The sequence below is a fragment of the Mustelus asterias genome, chromosome 10, assembly GCF_964213995.1.
Source record: "Mustelus asterias chromosome 10, sMusAst1.hap1.1, whole genome shotgun sequence".
Taxonomy (NCBI): domain Eukaryota; kingdom Metazoa; phylum Chordata; class Chondrichthyes; order Carcharhiniformes; family Triakidae; genus Mustelus; species Mustelus asterias.
Window position 1 is genome coordinate 110,845,174 of NC_135810.1, and position 21,307 is coordinate 110,866,480.

At 41.2% G+C, this 21,307-nt stretch overlaps 1 protein-coding gene across 2 annotated transcripts in view; it reads right to left on the reverse strand.

Moving 5' to 3' along the window:
* tubgcp5 (tubulin gamma complex component 5) overlaps window positions 1–21,307 on the reverse strand; it is a 60,265-nt gene that overhangs the window by 9,826 nt on the left and 29,132 nt on the right. Inside the window, exons 13-19 of one of the 2 annotated variants that reach the window (XM_078222423.1) lie at window positions 19,969–20,243; window positions 14,539–14,743; window positions 9,990–10,178; window positions 9,034–9,216; window positions 6,237–6,321; window positions 5,994–6,114; window positions 1,355–1,521 (exon numbers count right to left, since the gene is read on the reverse strand). In XM_078222423.1, coding sequence (XP_078078549.1) covers window positions 1,355–1,521; window positions 5,994–6,114; window positions 6,237–6,321; window positions 9,034–9,216; window positions 9,990–10,178; window positions 14,539–14,743; window positions 19,969–20,243 — 1,225 coding nt within the window. The remainder of the gene's footprint in view (window positions 1–1,354; window positions 1,522–5,993; window positions 6,115–6,236; window positions 6,322–9,033; window positions 9,217–9,989; window positions 10,179–14,538; window positions 14,744–19,968; window positions 20,244–21,307) is intronic. The other variant, XM_078222424.1, reaches the window with a different exon arrangement.

The following is a 21,307-nucleotide window of genomic DNA, read 5'->3' on the forward strand; positions in this document are numbered from 1 at the left end:
TGCTACTTAGATTCATAACTATCATATCTTGTTCATTTTCTCTGGTTACAATGCAAATTTAATCATGTGGCTTTATTTAATCTGTTTTTTCTGATCTGTAGTATAGTTACATAATTATTTATTTCTTGCGGGAAGCTTAGGGGTCAAAAGTTTTGGGTAAGAATTTAATATGAAAATATACAACTGACCCAAAAAATACTGCCACTGTATCCTTCATATGGATGATCAAGAGAAAGGAAACATGTCTTCTTTACATGACAAAAATAAATATATTCCTCCCCATTCACCACGGATATAATATTCTCTCAACATTATTCATTTGTTTGTAAGGCAGTAATGTGCAATGATTAGGATTATACATTATATGAACTTAAGACATACGGGTAATGGTAGAGAGATGGCAGAATTAGTAAATAATTATTTTGCTTTGGTGTTTACCAGGGAGATATAACATTGAATGGTAAGATGAGCAATGAGACAAATGAATTTAAAAGTGAATGTGTCAAACAAATTCAGAGAATAAAGTCCCTGTTCTGGAGTGTTTGAATCTATGTATTTTAAAATATTGAGGAAGAAATAGCAGAGACCAAATACGTGCAGGTTAGGTTGATTAGCCGTGCTAAATTGCTCCTTAGGGTCCCAAGATATATAGGTTAAGGGGATTAGTGGGATCAGTATGTGAGGTTACAGGGTGTGCCTGGGTAAGAGCTGGTGCAGACCGAATGGCCAAATGGCTTCCTTCTGCACTGTAGGGATTCTATGATTCATCTATAACACTAAAATCATAATGTCACAAAAGGGAAAGATTTTCCAACAACAATCTTGGCAGAGATTGCAGGTAGCATATTTATTTACCAGTTTGGTATTGGCACAGTAAGAAGTCTAACAACACCAGGTTAAAGTCCAACAGGTTTATTTGGTAGCACGAGCTTTCAGAGCACTCACCTGATGAAGGGGCAGTGCTCCAAAAGCTCGTGCTACCAAATAAACCTGTTGGACTTTAACCTGGTGTTGTTAGACTTCTTACTGTGTTTACCCCAGTCCAACGCCGGCATCTCCACATCAGGACTTTAACCTGGCATTGTGAGACTACTTACTGTGCCTACCCCAGTCCAACACCAGCAACTCCACATCCCAGTTTGGTATGGGAAGAGATACGCAAAAAATAATGGAACGAAATTGTAATATGCAAATCTTTTATGGAGAGAAAATGGTAGAAATAAGCTTTAGCCGCAGGGCAAGCTTTCAAAAAAGCTGTTAAAACTTTACAGAACTATCCCAGGATCTACTGAAGAAATCAAAAGTTGAACATTTATCTATTTGACATTTCTCTTATTTACAAAGGAAGCCTCACCCGGGTCATTATATAGTTATGCAGGCTGTTGACAAAGTGCATGAGTTTAACTCGAAGCAGAAACATCCTATGAATTTGCTGTCTAACGGGCGACTTCAGCGCTTCAAATGACCAATTGGAATCTTCAAATGGAGTTGCTTGTGGTTTCTCATGAGCGTCGATATGTTCTGTAAACACACACAATTTTAAAAACAGTTCTTTTACATTTCAGTCTAATACAATATTGCAGCTGAATTTTAAAGGCCATGGCTCAGAATTTTGGCTGGAGCCCCAACAGCTTAATTTTGTTTCCTCATCCTGTGGCTCTAGATTGTTTTGCTCTGCAAATTGCTGGAAGTTGATAACGAGAGCAAAGGGGCATCTGAAACTTGAGGACCAATAGTTTATCTCCTTAACAAATTAAAATTAGGGATGGAGAAAGTGGTGAAGAAGGAACCCGGTGAAGTATAGCCAAAATACATACAGAAAAGGGAGTGAAGAAAAGATTTGGATTAAGAGTGAAATAAAAAGAGGCGGGCGGAGAGGAAGAGAAAAACATAAAAACCTTTTGGGACAGTTTGCTATCTACGGGAAATGAGATATTGTCAGTTCAACTGATTTGATTTGATTTATTATTGTCACATGTATTGGTATACAGTGAAAAGTATTGTTTCTTGCATGTTATACAGACGAAGCATACTGTTCATAGAGAGGGAAAGGAGAGGGAGCAGAAGGTAGTGTTACAGTCATAGCTAGAGTGTAGAGAAAGATTGACTTAATATGAGGTATGTCCATTCAAAGGTCTGATGGCAGCAGGGAAGAAGCTGTTGAGTCGGTTGGCACATGACCTCAGACTTTTGTATCTTTTTTCGGCCTCCGGGGTGGAGTGTCATTGCAGAAATATAAGTCTCATCATGAGAAAGATCCCTCTATTCTCAGCCTTAGCCTTTTGGGGTGAGTTTAATTCATATTTACAGTGCAAATCTGGCAATTTCTTGAAACTCATGGGGAGACGAAAGATGAGACTCCATTTTTGAAGCAATTGGCATCGTCCCACAACGCATCCAGCAATTTGTGTTGGCTTGCAGCCCCCTCGCTTGCCACAGATTGTGTTTTTAAAATCATGAATAATGACTGTGGACCCACCAAATTCTGGGCCAACATATCTTCAATTTTCCTTCCTCTGCCAATTCTGTTTTCCTTGTGCCTAATAGTTGTAACTCATGCTTGTCCCTCATGGCAGGCTGGTGCAAAAGGTTTAATCTCACGGGATAAAAGGTGAGCTGGCTAGATGGGTGGAGAACTGGCTTAGCCCTAGAAGACAGAGGGGTCTTTTTCCAGTTGTAGGTCTGTACTGGGACCTCTGCTGTTTGTGATATATATAAATGATTTGGAGGAAGATATAACTGGTGTGATCAGTAAGTTTGCGAACGACACAAAGATTGCTGGAGTGGCGGATAGTGATGAACATTGTCAGAGAATACAGCAGGATATAGATAGGCTGGAACATTGGGCGGAGAATTGGCAGATGGAATTTAATCCAGATAAATGCGAAGTGATGCATTTTGGTAGATCTAATGTAAGGGGGATCTATACAATAAATGGCAGAACCATCAGGAGTACAGACACACAGAGGGACCTGGGTGTACAAGCCCACAGATCCTTAAAGGTGGCAGCACAGGTGGAGAGGGTGGTCAAGAAGGCATATGCCATGTTTGCCTTTATTGGACAGGGCATAGAATATAAAAGTTGGCATATAATGTTGCAGCTGTATAGAACGTTGGTTAGGCCACATTTGGAATACTGCGTCCAGTTCTGGTCGCCACACTACCAGAAGGACATGGAGGCTTTGGAGAGAGTACAGAAAAGGTTTACCAGGATGTTGCCTTGTATGGAGGTCTTAGCTATGAGGAGAGATTGGGTAAACTGGGGTTGTTCTCCCTGGAAAGACGGAGGATGAGGGGCGACCTAATAGAGGTGTATAAAATTATGAAGGGCATAGATAGGGTGAACAGTGGGAAGCTTTTTCCCAGGTCGGAGGTGACGAACACAAGGGGTCACAGGTTCAAGGGGGGCAAGGTTCAACACAGATGTCAGGGGGACATATTTTACACAGAGGGTGGTGGGGGCCTGGAATGCACTACCAAGCAAGGTGATTGAGGCGGACACGCTGGGATCATTTAAGACTTATCTAGATAGCCACATGAACAGACTGGGAATAGAGGGATACAAACGAATGGTCTAGTTGGGCACATGAGCGGCGCAGGCTTGGAGGGCCGAAGGGCCTGTTCCTGTGCTGTATCGTTCTTTGACTACAGTTCCAATCGTGTCACCACTCCTCCAGCATGTCATTACTTCCTTTGTAAACCTAGATGGAGTGTCAAGTACCTATTTGACCTTGGGTGGGGTCACTGATAGTAATTAGAAATAGGATTAGCGATTGATTTTCTTCTCAGTGATCGAGGAATATAGATCAACAGTTCATGTCAATAGTGCTCTGGCTGAGACCAACTAACTCAACAAAGATCAAATGTGAAAGTTTGTGTTCTTCCTGATGTACATGACACAGTATTAAAGAAATGGTGCAATCTCTCATAGGATCTTTCATAGAATCATACAGTGTAGGAGGCCATTCGGCCCATCGACTCTCCACTTACCACAATCCCACTCAGGCCCTACCCCCACAACCCCATGCATTTACCCTAGCTAGTCTTCTGACACTAAGGGGCAATTTAGCATGGCCAGTCCACCTAACCCACACATCTCACTGAGCATTTGAAAGTACCTCAAAATTTGACTGAGTTTTTTTCATAACATTTGTCAATTCTCTTTCAGATGGGTTAACAACAGATCAGACATCTACCACCACCGTGTATACAATCATATACAGCATGGTGGCACAGTGGTTAACACTGCTGCCTCACAGCTCCAGGGACCCGGGTTCGACTCCCGGCTTGAGTCACTGTCTGCGTGGGTTTCCTCCGAGTGCTCCAGTTTCCTCCCACATTCTGAAAGACGTGCTGGTTAGGTGCATTGACCCGAACAGGCGCTGGACTGGGGCGACTAGAGGAATTTCACAGTAACTTCATTGCAGTGTTAATGTAAGCCTTACTTGTGACTAATAAATAAACTTTACTTTTATTTTAACTTTGTAATTGTAGGGGGAATAGGAGATTAAACCTCCACGTGGAACAATTTTTATACTCCAAGTTGACTCCAGCAAAAAAAAAGAAAAATACCACTTGGGCAGGTTTACTGTGAGAAATGATTCAAAGGCAAGAAAATGGACATTCTCTCCAGATCTGGCATGAAGTTTGGATTCTGCACTCATCTACAAAAAAGTAGGATCTTTTCATAGAATCATAGAATCCTACAGTGCAGAAGGAGGCCATTTGGCCCATCGAGTCTGCATCGACCACAATCCCACCCAGGCCCTATCCCCAATACCCCATGCATTTACCCTAGCTAGTCCCCCTGACACTAAGGGGCAATTTAGCATGGCCAATCCACCTAACCTGGACTGTGGGAGGAAACCGGAGCACCTGGAGGAAACCCATGCAGACACGGGGAGAACGTGCAAACTTCATACTGACAGTAACCCAAGCCAGGAATCGAACCCGGGTCCCCTGGCACCGTGAGGCAGTGGTGCTAATCACTGTGCCACAGTGCCGCCAAGACTCGCTCTCCGAACACAGCCAGGAAATCTTGCAGCTCCCTGTCAGGGAATTGAACCCCGGTCTCCCGTGTGACAAGCGGGGATACTAACGACTATGCTAACGAGGAAGTGCTGGGTTTTAAGCAGTGCCACTAATTACAGAGCTCAGATGGGCACCATCAAAATGCAGCACACCATAAAGGAATGAAACTGTAGAGAGAGTAAAGATGCAATTACCATATAGCTGTTGGCAACAACTGTATCAGGTGAAAAGGCTAGTGTATGCCCCAGAAGATGCCAAATCTTGTGGTGACTGTTGTTTCCACAATCTCCACATACAGACAAATAGATTTCATTTCCTCCAATTATGGAGTTATATCACTCCAGCTGTGTGGCTTGCCCTTCACTAGCCTAAACAGACCTTGTCCATCCACTGAGAAAGGTCCAACAGCCAGAAATGAAACAGTGAATTACAGCATTCAAATATCTATGCGGGCAAACCTTTGCTTGACTGGGTTTTGTAAGTGGCTGCCAGTTCTGTTAATTACCGGGTTCCACAGGAGCAATAACGTAACGTATTAGTTTCTTCTTAAAGAGATTTATTTTAAATTAATTACATTAAAAATGCAGCGCCAGGGACCCGAGTTCGATTCCCGGCTTGGGTCACTGTGTGTGTGGAGTCTGCACATTCTCCCAGTGTCTGCATGGGTTTCTTCCGGGTGCTCCTGTTTCCTCCCACAGTCCAAAGATGTGCTGGTTAGGTGGATTGGCTATGCTAAATTCTCCCTCCAGGTACTCGAACAGGTGCCGGAGTGTGGCGACTCGGGGATTTTCACAGTAACGTCATTGCAGTGTTAAGATAAGCCTACTTGTAACTAATAAATAAACTTTGACTTTAACTTCAAGTCTACCTGTTTAGAGTAAATACGTTCTCAGTGCAAAATCTGCTCATTAAAAAACATCTACCAGTAATATTTTCAAATAAATGCTGAAACTTCATCCTACCATCAAATCTCAAGACATCCAGGCTGTACTTGGCCCATTTAATTTGCAACAGAAGTATGAACACTTGATTATAAATCTTCTGGCATTCAGAGCTGATAACAATATCAACAGGCCAAGGAACCTATTTGAAAAAAATAGGGAAGTGGGAAGAGATAAGAAAGTGTAACCCTTTTGAAAATATATCAGTGCAACCAACTTTAATTATTTGTCAGATCTTGGGTGGAAAAAACTTCTTAAACATACCTTGTAACTCAACGTAAGACCATCGATAGAATGTACTGGAAGTCTCTTTTTTACAATGTCAATATTTTCTAAATATATGGACAACCTACAGTTGAAAGCAAAAGTTCAAAAGTAAATGAAAATATTCAATAGTAATAACTTTAATAACCGTTCAAGCCACAAATGCACAAGTTTTGTTTTAGAAAACAACATTCTACATGAGCCCAAATGCATGATAGTGGGTAGTCATCTGTCACAGTATCTCATTTTATCAAGAGACTTGCACGCACAGCACAAAGGATTAAACTTAATGCTGCCCGCCTAATAAAAGAGGCACTTTTTCCATTTGCATGTTGCTCTCAACATCCTGACCTTCAAGAGAATTTGGGAAAGGGTGAATAACATGGAAGTTAAACATGGAACTCAGTGGTGCCCAGCCCCCACAGGTAGAATGCACTGGACGGAATATGGGTACAAATTCTGCCAAAACAGGCGGGTGAAAGCCCGTTGTATGAGGCCTGTTGTCCCTGGGCAATCTCAATCCTGTTGCTGGTAGTCGTGGGGCCACTATATAATAATTGCCCTTAATTTAGCTGTAAATTGGCAATCTGACTTCGAGAACTTCCAAGGAAAAGGGTTAACCAAACTGGCAGCAGAGCTTTGCAAATTGACTTGAAGTTATTGGATGAATCTAATGCAATGCCACTAATGATTTGTTTTTATAACAATGCTAACTTTTAACATGCTTGTTAGGCGGAGAATGAAACATTCTTAAATTGTACTATGTTAAAATGGTTGTAGTTACAAAGCAAGTCCAATATGGTCACCACTGACTTTCTGACCAAGGTTGACTCTTGAATTACTGGCAGATTTTAGGATGAACTTAACACCTATTTAATATGATAAGTTAATTGGAAACATGCCCATTGCATACTGATTCCCAAGTCTCAGGGAGGTGTAATCACTAATATTGAAAGACAAGTTAGTGTTGCAAATGGAAGCAATCTCAGTTGTATAATATGGCCTAGAAGTCTGGCTAATCGGCCTAAGCCCCCAATATGTTGGGCTGGAAGTGCACGCACATACTTAGCCAGGAGTGCATCACCTGTCAAATTGGATACGGTAGACGTGCTAGCAGCAGGAGAGCACGTTTGGAAAATTTAAATTGCAGAATAATTTATTCAAATTAATGCTGCATGGCAGATGAGCAACGGGGCTTGGTCTGTTGAAATCGACATAAAAGATCCATGGAACCATTTGAAGAGCGCAGAATTCTCTGTGCCTCAACATTTGCTCCCACAGCCCAAAGATGTGCAGGTTAATTGGATTGGCCATGCTAAATTACCCCTTCGTGTCCCAAGATGTGTAGGTTAGGGGGATTAGTGGGGTAAATATGTGGGGTTATGGGGATAGGGCCAGGGTAAAATGATCTGTCAGAGGGCCAGTGCAGACTCGATGGGCCGAATGACCTCCTTCTTCCTGGGTGACTGTCTGTGTGAAGTTTGTGCTCCCCGTGTCTGTGTGGGATGCCTCTTAGCGTCAGGGTGATTGACAGGGTAACTACTTGGGGTTAAGGGGATAGGTCCTGGGTGGGATTGTTGCGGTGCAGGCTTGATGGGCTGAATGACCTCCTTCTGTGCTGTAGGGTCCTATGATTCTTCTGCATTGTAGGGATTCTATGATTTATCTCCCAATCAGCATCAAGATTAACTAGTCATTCATCTCATTTGCCTTTTTGTTTGAGAGAACCCGTGCAAAAACCGGTTGCTGTATTTGCTTACATAACATTAGTGGCCAGAATTTCATTGGCTGCATACCAATTTAACATGCTGGAAAAAGTCAATGGTTTCAGATGAATGCAAGGTCTTTCCTCCTGTGGGGAACATTTTTTTCCCCCAGAAAGAGCAGTAGCAAAAAAGTTGGCTGAATGTGTGGTTTAAAACTGCTAAAACCTCTAGTGAAAATATAGAAAGAAGTAACCAAATGTTCCACAGAATGCCACTGTTCATAAATTACAGGAACCACAGGAACATCATGAATAAAAAACAAGTTTAGGTGTCGAATGATGTTAATTGTAAGGTTCAAGGCACCCTGCAGCTTCACTCAATGCCTATTTGCAGGAATTAGGTTGGTGATTTTAAATTTGCATCTGGAAATAAATAAATTGTATAGAACATATGACAGTGTGCATTAGGAAAATGGATTTGAAGGAATTTTATTGATCCATGTTTTCTTATATTTTTATACACTACACAGTATTTATAGCACAAACTGGCTCAACAGGTACATGCCAGTGTTTATTGTCAACATACTTAGTTATCTAACCCCATGAACATGTTCCTTTCTCTTCTACGCAGTTATCTAGCTTCCCTTTAAATGTATCTATGCTGCTCACATCAACTACCCCTCATGGTCGTGAACTCCACATTCAAAACCTTGCTCTGGGTAAAGACGTTTCTCCTGAATTCCTTATTAGGTTTAGCAGTTACTCCCTTAATATAGGGCTCAAATAAAAGCAAAATACTGCGAAGCTGGAATCTGAAACAAAAACAGAAAACGCTGGAAAATCTCAGCAGGTCTGACAGCATCTGTAGAGAGAGAATAGAGCCAACGGTTCGAGTCTGGATGACCCTTCGTCAGAGCTGCTTTGACGAAGGGTCATCCAGACTTGAAACATTGGCTCTATTCTCTCTCTACCAATGCTGTCAAACCCGCTGAGATTTTCCAGCATTTTCTGTTTTTGTTTCATTTATGGCTCCTAGTGTTAGTCACATATCTTTGTACAGATACTTGCTAGAAACCAAAAGTATCAACCTACCGAGAGCTATCTTCAGGATAGTGCTGTGCTACAGCCTCTTGTAACCGGGCATTTAAAAATGACAAGTGCTGCCAGGATTCTTTTTCCTTTACTTTATCAAAGATAGCCACATAAAAATCATACATGGTCTCTCCAGCCTCCAGCAGGAAGAAATTCCTCATAGCTTGAAGATATTCCACCAGTCTAAAGGGAAGAACACAAATAATTTATTACACTTCAGTACTTAAAACATTCTCCCCCCACCCCCAATATGTTCAAGAAATCCAGTAGGTCAAAGTGACTTAATTCTCACAATTACAACCTGTTAAGCTGCCACAAAAATGGTGAGAGGGTTTGATGGAGATTGAACTGGCTGTTTAAGTTTCAAAGGGGAAAGCTCCTCAATTCTCTTCTCTTCCAGCAACTGCAGGAGCACTGCCATAGTTGTAGGAATAGGTCAGCTGCCTACCATCTTGGTTGAGCAGCACAAAGTTCTAACTTGCAAATCTGCGCGCCCAAAACCATCGATTCCAAAAGCTAGCGAAGACTGGAGTTGCATCTCATGTTCTTCAGATGGGAATTCAACAGGCTACTGGCAGGTCAACCATTATACACGGAATTTTCTTTTTAAATGAGAAACCCATGTGAAAAACAAGAATTAAAGGGCAGGGCATCAGCAAGGGTGAAAATGATAGATCAGAAGGTCTAATTGGTCAAGAGTAGATTATTAGGCAAATTTAATTTTAAACACTTGTGAATTTTTGGAAGAATGAAAGGCTGAACTAGGTAAGGAAGCTCATTTTGAAAACCTTTCACATTAAAATAAGCATTTGAAAGTTGTTCATTAAGTACTTCCAAATTTATTAATCTAATTTATTCATAGTAAAATTCAAATCCTCCTGCAATTTGCCTTAATCGATATATGAAGTTGTTAAACTTTACTCTATCTAAATGAAACACGTTCACTTTTCCCTTACTTGTAATCAGTCTTTAGAGTTTGCATTAATTTTCCACAACATTCCAGGTAACGTTTATCAATGTGAGGATACAAGCATGACCGAAGCGTCAGTTCGAATGTCTGGCAGGTCACTGATTCAGAGGACCTATCCACGTTAACATCCCCACTGCTGAATCTTTCATGAAAATCACTTTGCTCCATGTATAACCTGCAAGAATTGAATCAGCATCAACAAGTCATCATACCAACGTTCTCAGTTCGGTTAAATTGCCAATTTCTCCATTAAGCAACTGCATTACAAATTTTGTTTTAAGAAAAGGATATGTATTTATATAGTGCTTTTCACAACCAGTTCTTGTTGCAAAATACTTCGCGGGCAAAGAAGTACCTCTGAAGTGTAGTCACTGCTGCAATGCAGGAAACCCAGCTGCCAACTTGCACGTGGCAAGTTCCCACATACAGTAATGTAATAATATCCAATCATCATAGAAACCCTATAGTGCAGAATAAGGCCATTCAGCCCATCCAGTCTGCAAAGACAACAATCCCACCTAGGCCCTATCTCCGTAACCCCACATATTTACCCCACTAATCCCTCTAACCGCGCATCCTAGGACAATAAGGGGCAATTTTGCATAACCAATGCACCTAACCCGCACATCTGTGGACTGTGGGAGGAAACCGGATCACCCGGAGAAAACCCACGCAGACACAGGGAGAATATGCAAACTCCACACAGACAGTGACCCAAGTCGGGAATCGAATTCCGGTCCCTGGAGCTGTGAGGCAGCAGTGCTAACCACTGTGCCACCCAGATAATCTGTTTTTGGGAATTGATGTGGATTGAGGGATAAATATAGGCGAGGGCACCAGGGATAACTCTCCTGTTTGTCTTCAAAATAATGCCATGCGATCTTTTACATGCATCTGAGCAGTCTTGTGTTAATATCTCATTCAAAAGACAGCATCTCTGGCAGGTCAGTAGACCCTCAGTACTGCACTGAGTGTTAACCTAGATTTTTATGCTCCTGGGGTGGGACTTGGACTTCATTTCAAAATTAGGAACATCAGTGCAGAAAAATAGAATACTATCCCAAGTTATCAAGTCTCCTTAGACCAGGTGTTACATAAATCAGATGAAGGGAAAGCACTGCCTATGTACTGATTTAACATTGACAGTGGACTCCAACCTCCACTGCAGATATTTTCATTTATCACAATCACTCTCATCATCTCTGGGTAAATGCAACTTTATCATTGTCTCTTATTCGGAGCTTGATTCTGTTGCAGTTTCACTTCTTTTTGGGAGAAAGCTAAAATGTAAGGTGGCAGCTTTGACTACACATAGGATCACATTGCAGATATGGCACAGAAGCAAGTTTTTCAGCTGTGTTTATACTCCAATCGCATCTCCTCCAACCTTTTCTCATCCAACTCAACACTTGTAACCATCAATTCCCTTCTCCCTCACACCTTTACCTAGTTTGTCCTTAACTGCATCTATACCATCTGGTTCAACCACTCATCAGTCTTTGAATGAAGAAGTTTTTTCTGAATTCCCTATTGGATTTCTTGGTGACTATCTTATACTAATCGCCTCTTGTTACGTTCTAGTCCACAAGAGGAAACATTTGCTCCACATCCACTCTATCAAAACCTTTTACAATTTCAAAGACCTCCATTAGGTCACAGTTCAACCTTCCTTCAAAAGGGAAGAGTCAATCGTTCCCTGTATACCCATGCATTTACTTTTTCATAAAAAGCTTTAGCCACACTGTCGGTACATAGGCAGTGCTTTCGGTACCAATTCCTGTGTAAAAGTGTCAATATATTAAAAGAGCTGGTGCAATTTTCTTACATAATAAAAGTGAAAAATCCCATCATCAATTCAATTAACATTTGAAAGAAATCCTCCAAATTTAATTTTACTAACTACAAGTTCAAAAACCAGGTTTAGAAACCAATATTTTAATTCACAGCAATTTTATATTACTACTATCACCGTGTATAAACATTTCCGCTATACTTATAGGTGACTCCATGAACTCCAATATTTTAAAGGTATTGTTTAATGAGTCATATCCAAGTGGTGAAGAGATACCTATTATCTTTTCCAAATGACTGCAACGTTCACCCCAATTACAGGGAAAGCATTGCATGAAGCCAGTCTAAAAGGCAGTCACTGACTGGGCAAGCTGCAATTACCTTCCTGCCAATTGCTTCACCTCGCTACGAAAAGAACGGGCCTCATTTTTAATTTGCAAAGATGGTGCAGGTTAGGTGGATTGGCCATGTGAAATTGCCCCTTAGTGTCCCGAGATGGGTAGGTAGGGGGATTAGCGGGGTAAATGCCTGGGGTTATGGGAATGGGGTGGGAGGTGAGCCTGGGTAAGATGCTCTGTCGGAGAGTTGGCTTTTCATCGCTGGGCCATGGACTAAAATTAGGTCCAGACTAATAGAATGAAAGTCTTGTGTGTCCACTGGCTGCAAGAAGCCTTGGTAAAACGAGGCTGTGAAGCAATGCACCATTAAGCTGCAACAGCCGCACAGAATCCTGACAGATAACACACAGACCTCCTTCACGGATAAATAATGCATGCGCATGTTCACTCAAAAAAGTTTAAAAGAAACATTTGCTAAAAGGGTGCATTGCTGTGACATCTTAGTTCAGTTATAGGAACAGGAGTAAATCACTTAGTCCCTTGAGGCTGTTCCACCATTCAATTAAATCATGGCTGATCTACAACCTTATTGTTTTTTTATTATTCATTACTGAGATGTGAGCATTGCCAGCAAGGCCAATATGTATTTCTCATCCCTAACTGACCTTGAGCAGGTAGTGAGACACCTGCAACCGAGTGGCTTGCTGGGCCATTTTAAAGGGTAGTTAAAGAGATTGGCGTCGGTCTGGAGGCACATGTAGGTCAGACTGAGTAAAGATGACAGATTTCCTTCCCTGAAATTCATTAGTGAACCTTAGTGACTGAACATTAGTGACATTAGATGAGTTTTCATGATCATTGTTATTGAGACTAGCTATTTATTCCAGATTAACGACTTTAATTTAAATTGAACTCATATCTCTGCAGCATTTTTCTAGGCCTATGGATTACTAATTCAGTATCACCACCATGCTGCCTTACATTCTTTGCCCCATGTCCCTTCATACTTTTGCCTTATAAAAGATCAATCAACCTCAAGTTTTAAAATTAACTGATCTTGCACCAAATGCCATTTGTGGAAGAATTGTGAACTTCTACCATGCTTTGCATGGCAAAATGTTTCCTGCAAGGTGGCGCAGTGGTTAGCACTGCTGCCTCACAGTGCCAGGGACCTGGGTTCGATTCCAGCCTTGGATGACTGAATGTGCGGAGTTTGCATATTCTCCCCGTTACAAGTGTTGAGTTGGATGAGAAAAGGTTGGAGGAGATGCAATTGGAGTATAAACACAGCTGAAAAACTTGCTTCTGTGCCATATCTGCAATGTGAGCCTATGTGTAGTCAAAGCTGCCACATTACGTTTAGCTTTCTCCCAAAAAGAAGTGAAACTGCAACAGAGTCTGCGTGGGTTTCCTCAGGATGCTCCGGTTTCCTCCCACAGTCCAAAGATGGTGCAGGTTAGGTGGATTGGCCATGTGAAATTGCTCCTTAGTGTCCCGAGATGGGTAGGTAGGGGGATTAGCGGGGTAAATGCCTGGGTTATGGGAATGGGGTGGGAGGTGAGCCTGGGTAAGTCGCTCTGTCGGAGAGTTGGTGCAGACTTGATGTGCCAAGTGGCCTCTTTCTGCACAGTAGGGATTTTATGGTTCCTCCTGAAATGTCAGTCTTCAAATGTTTTCATTTTGCCTTCCAGTCCCAGACTCCCCAGCCAGCAGAAATAGTTTCTCTCAAGTTATCATTTCTTCCCCTTAATATTTTGAAAACATTAATCAAATTATCCCTTAACCTTCTGAGTATTAGCATAGAATCCATACTATGCAGGCCCATCTAGCCTGCACCAACAACAATCCCGCCCATGCCCTATCCCTCGTAACCCCACGTATTTACCCCACTAATCTCGCTGACACTTAGGGGCAATTTAGCATGGGGGGGGGGGGTCGCATGGCCAGCGATGCAAGGTCATAGGGCTGGCCAGCGATCAAGAGGCTGGCAGTGCAAGGCTACTGCGCATGCATCACTCTCGGCGCTGACAGATCGGCGTATGCACAGTGGCCCCTCTCAGCATTATGCTGCCGGCCTCTCCAGCGAGAATAGACCCCACCCCCTGATTTTTAATAATATTCACGCTAGTGCGCTCTGCAGTTCACAGACTATGGGAGACTCATTTTCAAAATCCCACTGAAAAAACCAGCGCGATTTACTCCAGTTTTTACGCGAATTCGACACTTAGAATTTTGGGGGGAAAATCCCACGCAACATGTCTCATTCCCCAGTACCAGCATTCAAGTTGAATAGCATAAAATTTACACCAAAAAGAAACTTACAAAAAATACTGAATTACTTTTTGGCTCTAAAATTTATAATCGATACAGTAAAGACCAGACACATTTTCATTTCAGAAACATTACCTTGCAAAATTTATAGCCAATAAAGGATCATGAACATCTTCAAGTTCAAGGTGTCGAGCCACTATAGACTGCACCTTTATCAAGCTTTCTTTAGTGGCTTGTTGCTCTGGTACAGCATGTTCACAGGATTCAGCATCCTCTCGATACCGAAGGCGGGACTGAAGCGACTCCAGGAAGAGCGCGTATAAGCTCTTTCTTTCTGCATCTGCACTCAAATCAAGAAAGATAAGACACTGTCAACTAACAGCCTTTATAAAGCCAAATAATTCAGGGTTTCAATGCAATAGATCGATGCCTTGGTTTAAAAAGCCTCAAGACCACCGAAATGCTAAATATATTGCACCTGATAATAACTTAGAACTATAAACAGTGTAGTGGGGTGGGAGGAAGGGTAAAGTGCAGAGGATGATCCACATGGAAAATGCAGAAGAATGGGTTTCTTGCCGATCTTAAAGAATTTAATAGCAGGACCAGTTTTAAATCATTGTCACCGCACTTCCCGTTCGACTGTCAGGCAGGTTGACTGGGTAGCTAGCTGTTGGGCTGGAAAGCAGCTGGCTACAACATCAGGCAAGTCGAAAATCATGGTGGAGATTGAATGGAACATGGCTGGGGTGATGGGAATGTCTCATTATTTGGGATAGGGGAAAAAAGAGTGATAACATTCGCGGGAGGTGGGGTGGTGGTGATGCGAATCATGGGAGGAGGGTGGGGTTGATCATGGACGAAAGGGTGGCGGTTGACCCACCGCTGGGGTCCTATCGTGATGTGCCTTAAAAGTTAAGCTTGGTGGGCCGGGGGCAAACTCCGGCTCCACCTGTCCATAATCTCAGCTACAAGGTCACTTGCCTCGTCGGTCCAGCCCTTCTCATCTCTTTTTACCTGCCAGGATTCCCAAGACCCAGGAATCCCATGCTCCAGTTACTGAAAATAAAACTTAAGCTAAAATGGAGGCACATAGTCTCCTTAAAAGTATTTAGCCATCAACCTGACTCCTGAGAGCGGGTTAGTTGCCAACCTCCAATTCCATTAAAGTGGATTGGTTGGAGACATGTTTCCAAATTATGATCCAGACGTTATTTGTGGCGTAAACCAAATCCCAAAGGAAAACTCGGCCCACATATCACAATTGTTTTTGTATTCTGACAGCAAGAATTCAAAAGCCACAAATTTCAGTAAATGTTTTGGGGATTTTAAAAGTAAAAGGTTTAATAGCAAGACAGCAATAAAATATAAACAGACAAGATTACAGTTACAGTTATTTTTTTTCCCACAGAACATTCCTCAAAATCTCTTTCCTCTCAGCTCTGATGAAGGGTCATCTAAACTCGAAACGTTGGCTCCACTCTCTCTCCACAGGTGCTGTCAGACCTGCTGAGATTTTCCAGCATTTTTCTGTTTTTGTTTCAGATTCCAGCATCTGCAGTATTTTGCGTTTATCTTTCCTCAAAAGAAGCTTACTTGGTTGTACACACAGGTAAACATCGTCCAGACAACACTCACTTAGAGATTTTAACTACAAAATTCCAGTAAGATTACCACAAGGAAAATCTTCTGTTACTGTCAGAAAGGTGCATCACAGAACTTCTCAACCTCACTTCCATTTTGCTGCGCAACTTCAAAAGCAAACCCTGATCTTTGGAAAACGGACATTTTTTGTGGCTTGGTGGAATGGCTGCTTCAAACCTTGGATCTTCACAGCTCTTTTCCCAACACTGAATTACAACCCTTGAGGTCTCACGTAGCTACACACCCAACATAGCTCAACATCTCTTCTTAAATATCCATTTTCGCTTTCATTTTCAATTCCATTGTCCTTGGCACCTCTTTGAAACTTAACTTTTCCAAAATATAAAAATCTTGTTCTCCTATGACCACCACTTTGAGGCCAAAAATTTTTTTAAAAACCTCCCCCTGTTTATTTATCATATTTTCCAAGTTGTAAAATCTTTTATTCCCCTTTGGAATTCAACAGCTGAAAATCCAAACCCTTACGTATCTCCTAATGCAAATTTCTACCTACGGCTTGTTTACTTCTTGAAAATTCATTTAGCCATACGTATTTCAAATGCATGCCTCTAACGCCTACACTCTTTTCATGTCTCAAACCCTACCAGACGACCAGTTCGCAGCTTAATTAAATTATTTCCACACTCAGTCAGACCCATAAGCCTGCTTCACAGAAAAATATTAAAAATAACAACATCTCTCATCACATGATTTTTATTTTTTTATCCCCATCTACCCCAACAAATTAAATTACTCCATTAACTTATGAAAATGGCCTTCAAAAGGATTTGGAAGTCATTTTAAAAAATAGTCCAGATAAATATTCTGCAAATGTCTACAATAAAAAAAATGTATTTGGTATAAATTCATATAAATAAAATCGCCATAAAGCAAAATATTGTTCCAGTAGGTAGAAAGATGGTCCCCAATTTTCAAGATATCAAAATAATTTATCACCAAACCAGAATAATCTTGTGCAATCAGCATGTTAAGAAGGAAATCATCCAAGGATGATTCCTGTCTCCCCATTTCAGAAGAAACATTCACACCCATCTTGCATTGACCATAAAGTAGCACAAGAAAACTATAGAACCAGTTATCAGTGTAGAATCTGTAATAGATTACCAAAGCATAAAACAAAATCCCTCTACACATTACATACTACATGGCCTTCCAGTGTGTTCAATTATGGAACTGTAGTATGGGAGCTCACACTTACAATTCTAGAGTACAAAGCAACAAAGTCTGCGGTTTATCCATTAGGGTTGTGGATGGAGAGAAGGGGACGAGCACACGTGTGTCATTTAGTTCATTAGCTTGAGCCTTCAGTACCCACATCAAAGAAGTAAAAGGACCCAGAGTTAATTGTCTGACCCATCAGTTGAGCAGTGACCAGGGCGCCAAAATGTCTATTAAATTTGTGATTCATATTAAACTCTTATTCTCGGTTACTTTGGCTTTGATCACTCACATGCATGCATCCCAACTCTACAAAACTTGACAGTCTATCCTTACTTTGACTTAGTCCAGTTTTCAGTTACCTATTGAAAAAAATGAACAGTAAATCTTTTTGTATTTGCGTTTAAGTATGGACTAAGTTCTGCCTCCATTAAATCTTACTTCAGTCTTCAAAGTGGCAGAGTTTATAACCGGGTCTCAGTTTCAGGTTTAGAACTCTAAGTGAATTTAATAAATTATGAATAAGGGGATAATCTGACAGTAATGTAATAGTATTTTTAACCGTAGGGCATTTTAGCTGAAGCAGACAGAATAATAAAAGATCATAGCTTAAACTAATCATGTTCAAATGACTGTTAAATACAAAAGGGTAAATTTCGAACTCAGGACATAGAACTGGCATTGTGAATCATGGCACTGGAGTGTGGCGACTTCTCGCAAGCTGTTCCTCTAATTCTATCTTTTACTCTCATTCTATACTTTTAAAACTTTAACTCTTCTAAACTCTCTAACAATGCTCTAATTCAATCTCTTACAGATTTGGCAAACAAAGCCCAGTCCATCACGCAAACCAGCCTCCCATCCATTGACACTTCCCGCTGCCTCAGCAAAGCAGCCAGCATAATCAAGGATCCCACGCTCCCTGGACATACTCTCTTCCACCTTCTTTCGTTGGGAAAAAGATACAAAAGTCTGAGGTCACGTACCAACTGACTTAAGAACAGCCTCGTCCCTGCTGCCATCAGACTTATGAATGGACCTCCCTTGCACTAAGTTGATCTTTCTCTACACCCTAGCTATGACTGTAATATTACATTCTGCACCCTCTCCTTTCCTTCTCTATGAACGGTATGCTTTGTCTGTATTGCATGCAAGAAACAATACTTTTCACTGTATCCCAATATACATGGCGATAATAAACCAAATCAAAAAGCTACACATTATAGAAACTGTCCTATTTGAATTATAGATGCTGCAGATCTGAAGTCCTGTTCTCCGGGGCTACAATGGTGGAGCAGTCAGTTCCCAGCAGATACAAGTATGCTGCTGGATGACAGCCCAGTAGTTAGCAACTGCAATTCTTATCTCCTCTCGTCACGGGAGTCTGGATTGGGACTTGAACCCAAGATCTTCCGATTCAAGGACAAGAATCCTATCACTGCAGTAATGCAAGCCAAACTATAACATTTGTATGAGATGATTAGTGGATCCACCCGAGTGATACTGGATATTTTCACCTGTACAGCTTAATGCAAGTAAGTTTTTAAAAACTTTTAAATTTTCATCTGACAGAAATGCCAGTTTTTATTCAATATTGTGCAAAGGGATGGTGCGTAGGAGCTGACAAAGTATTTAACTGGTGCATGATAATTTAAGAACAAAATTGCTGAGTGCTGATGGTCAGCATTCTAATTAGTACTGCATTACACTGCAGGGCACAGAACAATCTAGGTGGTTTGTGCACTATTCACAACAACATTCCCCTATTCCACAATCATTAATAAGCACAATCTGATGTGAGACAAACAGCCAAACAGGAGCAAAACAACATAGCTGAGATGCAGCGGTCTGTCCAAGAATCAGTTATAGCTCTTTCACGTTTTACGAATTGGCACCAAGCGAATAAATGTTTGCTTAAGGATGCACAATTGTATATAATCAGGAAAAGGGGTTCTTATTAGTTTAACTTGGGGAAGAGAAAACTAACTTGAATTGTTAAAGTGACAAATTAGTAATGGACAGGACAATACAATCATTTCAATTCCCTTGTTGATCAGTAGAGGAACCACATCACTTTTAAAAGCAAAATCTGCACTGCATCAACTACCTCATGATGGGACTATCTGGTAACGCTTTGTGTCAGCCACGGCTCAGTGTTAGCACTCGTTCATCTCTGACAGCAGTGACCACATTTCAGAAGTGCGCCATTAGCTGTAAAGTGCTTTTGGATGTCTCGAGGTTGTGAAGTCTCTTTTTTTTTCTTAGAATTTGGTGCATTACAGCCATTTAAAAACTTACAAATCAATGACTCATTTTCTTGCCCCTACCCTCATGCTTTATGAAGCCCCCCCCCCCCCCCCTGCTTTATGAAGCGCCCCCCCCCCAAAGTTATCCAATTTTAGGACAGGCACAAGGTAGACTTTGTATATTGAAACAGAGGTTTTAAAAGGATGATTTGTTTCTGTACTTGGATCATGGTTTGCCTTGGAGATCACGTCTGAATGCAGATGATTCACATCGAGAAGTATATGCAGTAGCCAAGGCTTCAATAAAGAAGTTATTTTCTAAAATATGTGTTTCAAAAAGGCACTATCACAATATCGGTTAACGTAATATGCAGTGACTTTCAAAATTGGCATTTCACAGGTTCTGCAAACTGTCTGTGGTAATTCGGAAATGAAACGTAGGCCAGAAAATGCATCCAAATCGTCACTGTTACACCAATGCAGCTATTTTCCTTACCTCGGTGAGCATTTTGCATCAGAGGGCCTGGGTTGTCTTTGCTTTCCAGGTTCTGAAGCAGCTGCATTGACTTGCCAGCCATAATAATCTGCTTCAGCACTGGTTTCAGGAAGGAGACCATCGTGTGTTGTTTACTGGAGTTTTCTTGATCGATGCTGCAGCTGCTGCCCGCGCCATCACCCACGTTCTCAGCCATCCCAGTTTTTTCAGATACACTGTACAGTGTGCAGGTGGAGTGCCAGAAATCCCTGTGATTCACTGGGACGTTGTTGTTCCTAGCATGCAAAAACAACAATGTGAACAGATTAGAAAAACAAAGACCTAGCACCTTACAAGCAGTGCTCCAGTGATTCACTGCACTTTATAGCATCCGTGATTGCTACAATATTTATGTTAAATAGGTTTCCTGCGATATTATTTGTACCCTGTTGTGCAGTTACCCTCACCATCTTTCAAATATCAATAAATAGGAGGCAAAAATTGTGGTCTACTGATTTATCCCTGATTATAATACCATCACCCTTCAAGACGTATATGCCTCACATTGCAGCTGGTTGTAGCACTACTTAACATTTGTAATTTCTCGAAGGACATTCATACATTGGCCAAATGCCAAAGACTGAAATGACATTATCAAAGCTTCAGATGATTTTTAACTTAAGTGGGATGTTATAGCAAACAAATTAGGCCATTCAACCTCGCGGGTTTGTACTGGCTCATTTTTAGAGTAATCCATAATCTGTTATCTTCTCATATCCCTGTATCTTCCTCTACTTCAAATCCTGATTCAATTTTTCCTTAAAGGTTGCAATGACTCCCACATACCTGCTCCCTGTGGAAAAGCATTCCAGGCTTCAACATCTCATCTTAAGGGACATTTTCTGCCACCAATTCCTCAGTCAGAAGTAATAATCTTTTTATATTAATCCGCTCTTTAAAATTTTCTTTTTTAAAGTTAACCTTATCTAAGAGTAGAGCTCTTTCAAGTTTCTGTGGTTTCCTGTATCTTGGGATCCACAGCACATGATCTTCATGGTTTTAAAGCCTCTTCTATATAATAGCGTGTTTAAACTGCAAGCCTAACATGACCCATATATGAATTTATCATTCCCACTTTACTAATCACTTGATTGATAAAACTCAAAGCACGATTGGCCTTTTGTTTTTTACTCTGACACCCAGATGCTCCTATTTCCTGGAAATTAGATATTTGAACACCTTGGTGTCATTATTCACTCACACCCTTCAACATCTTTCCATTCCGCGTATTGCCATTCCCGGTTTTTTATTCTCAAAATACTTCTCTGCATTAAATCGCATTTGCCACCTCTCTGTCTGT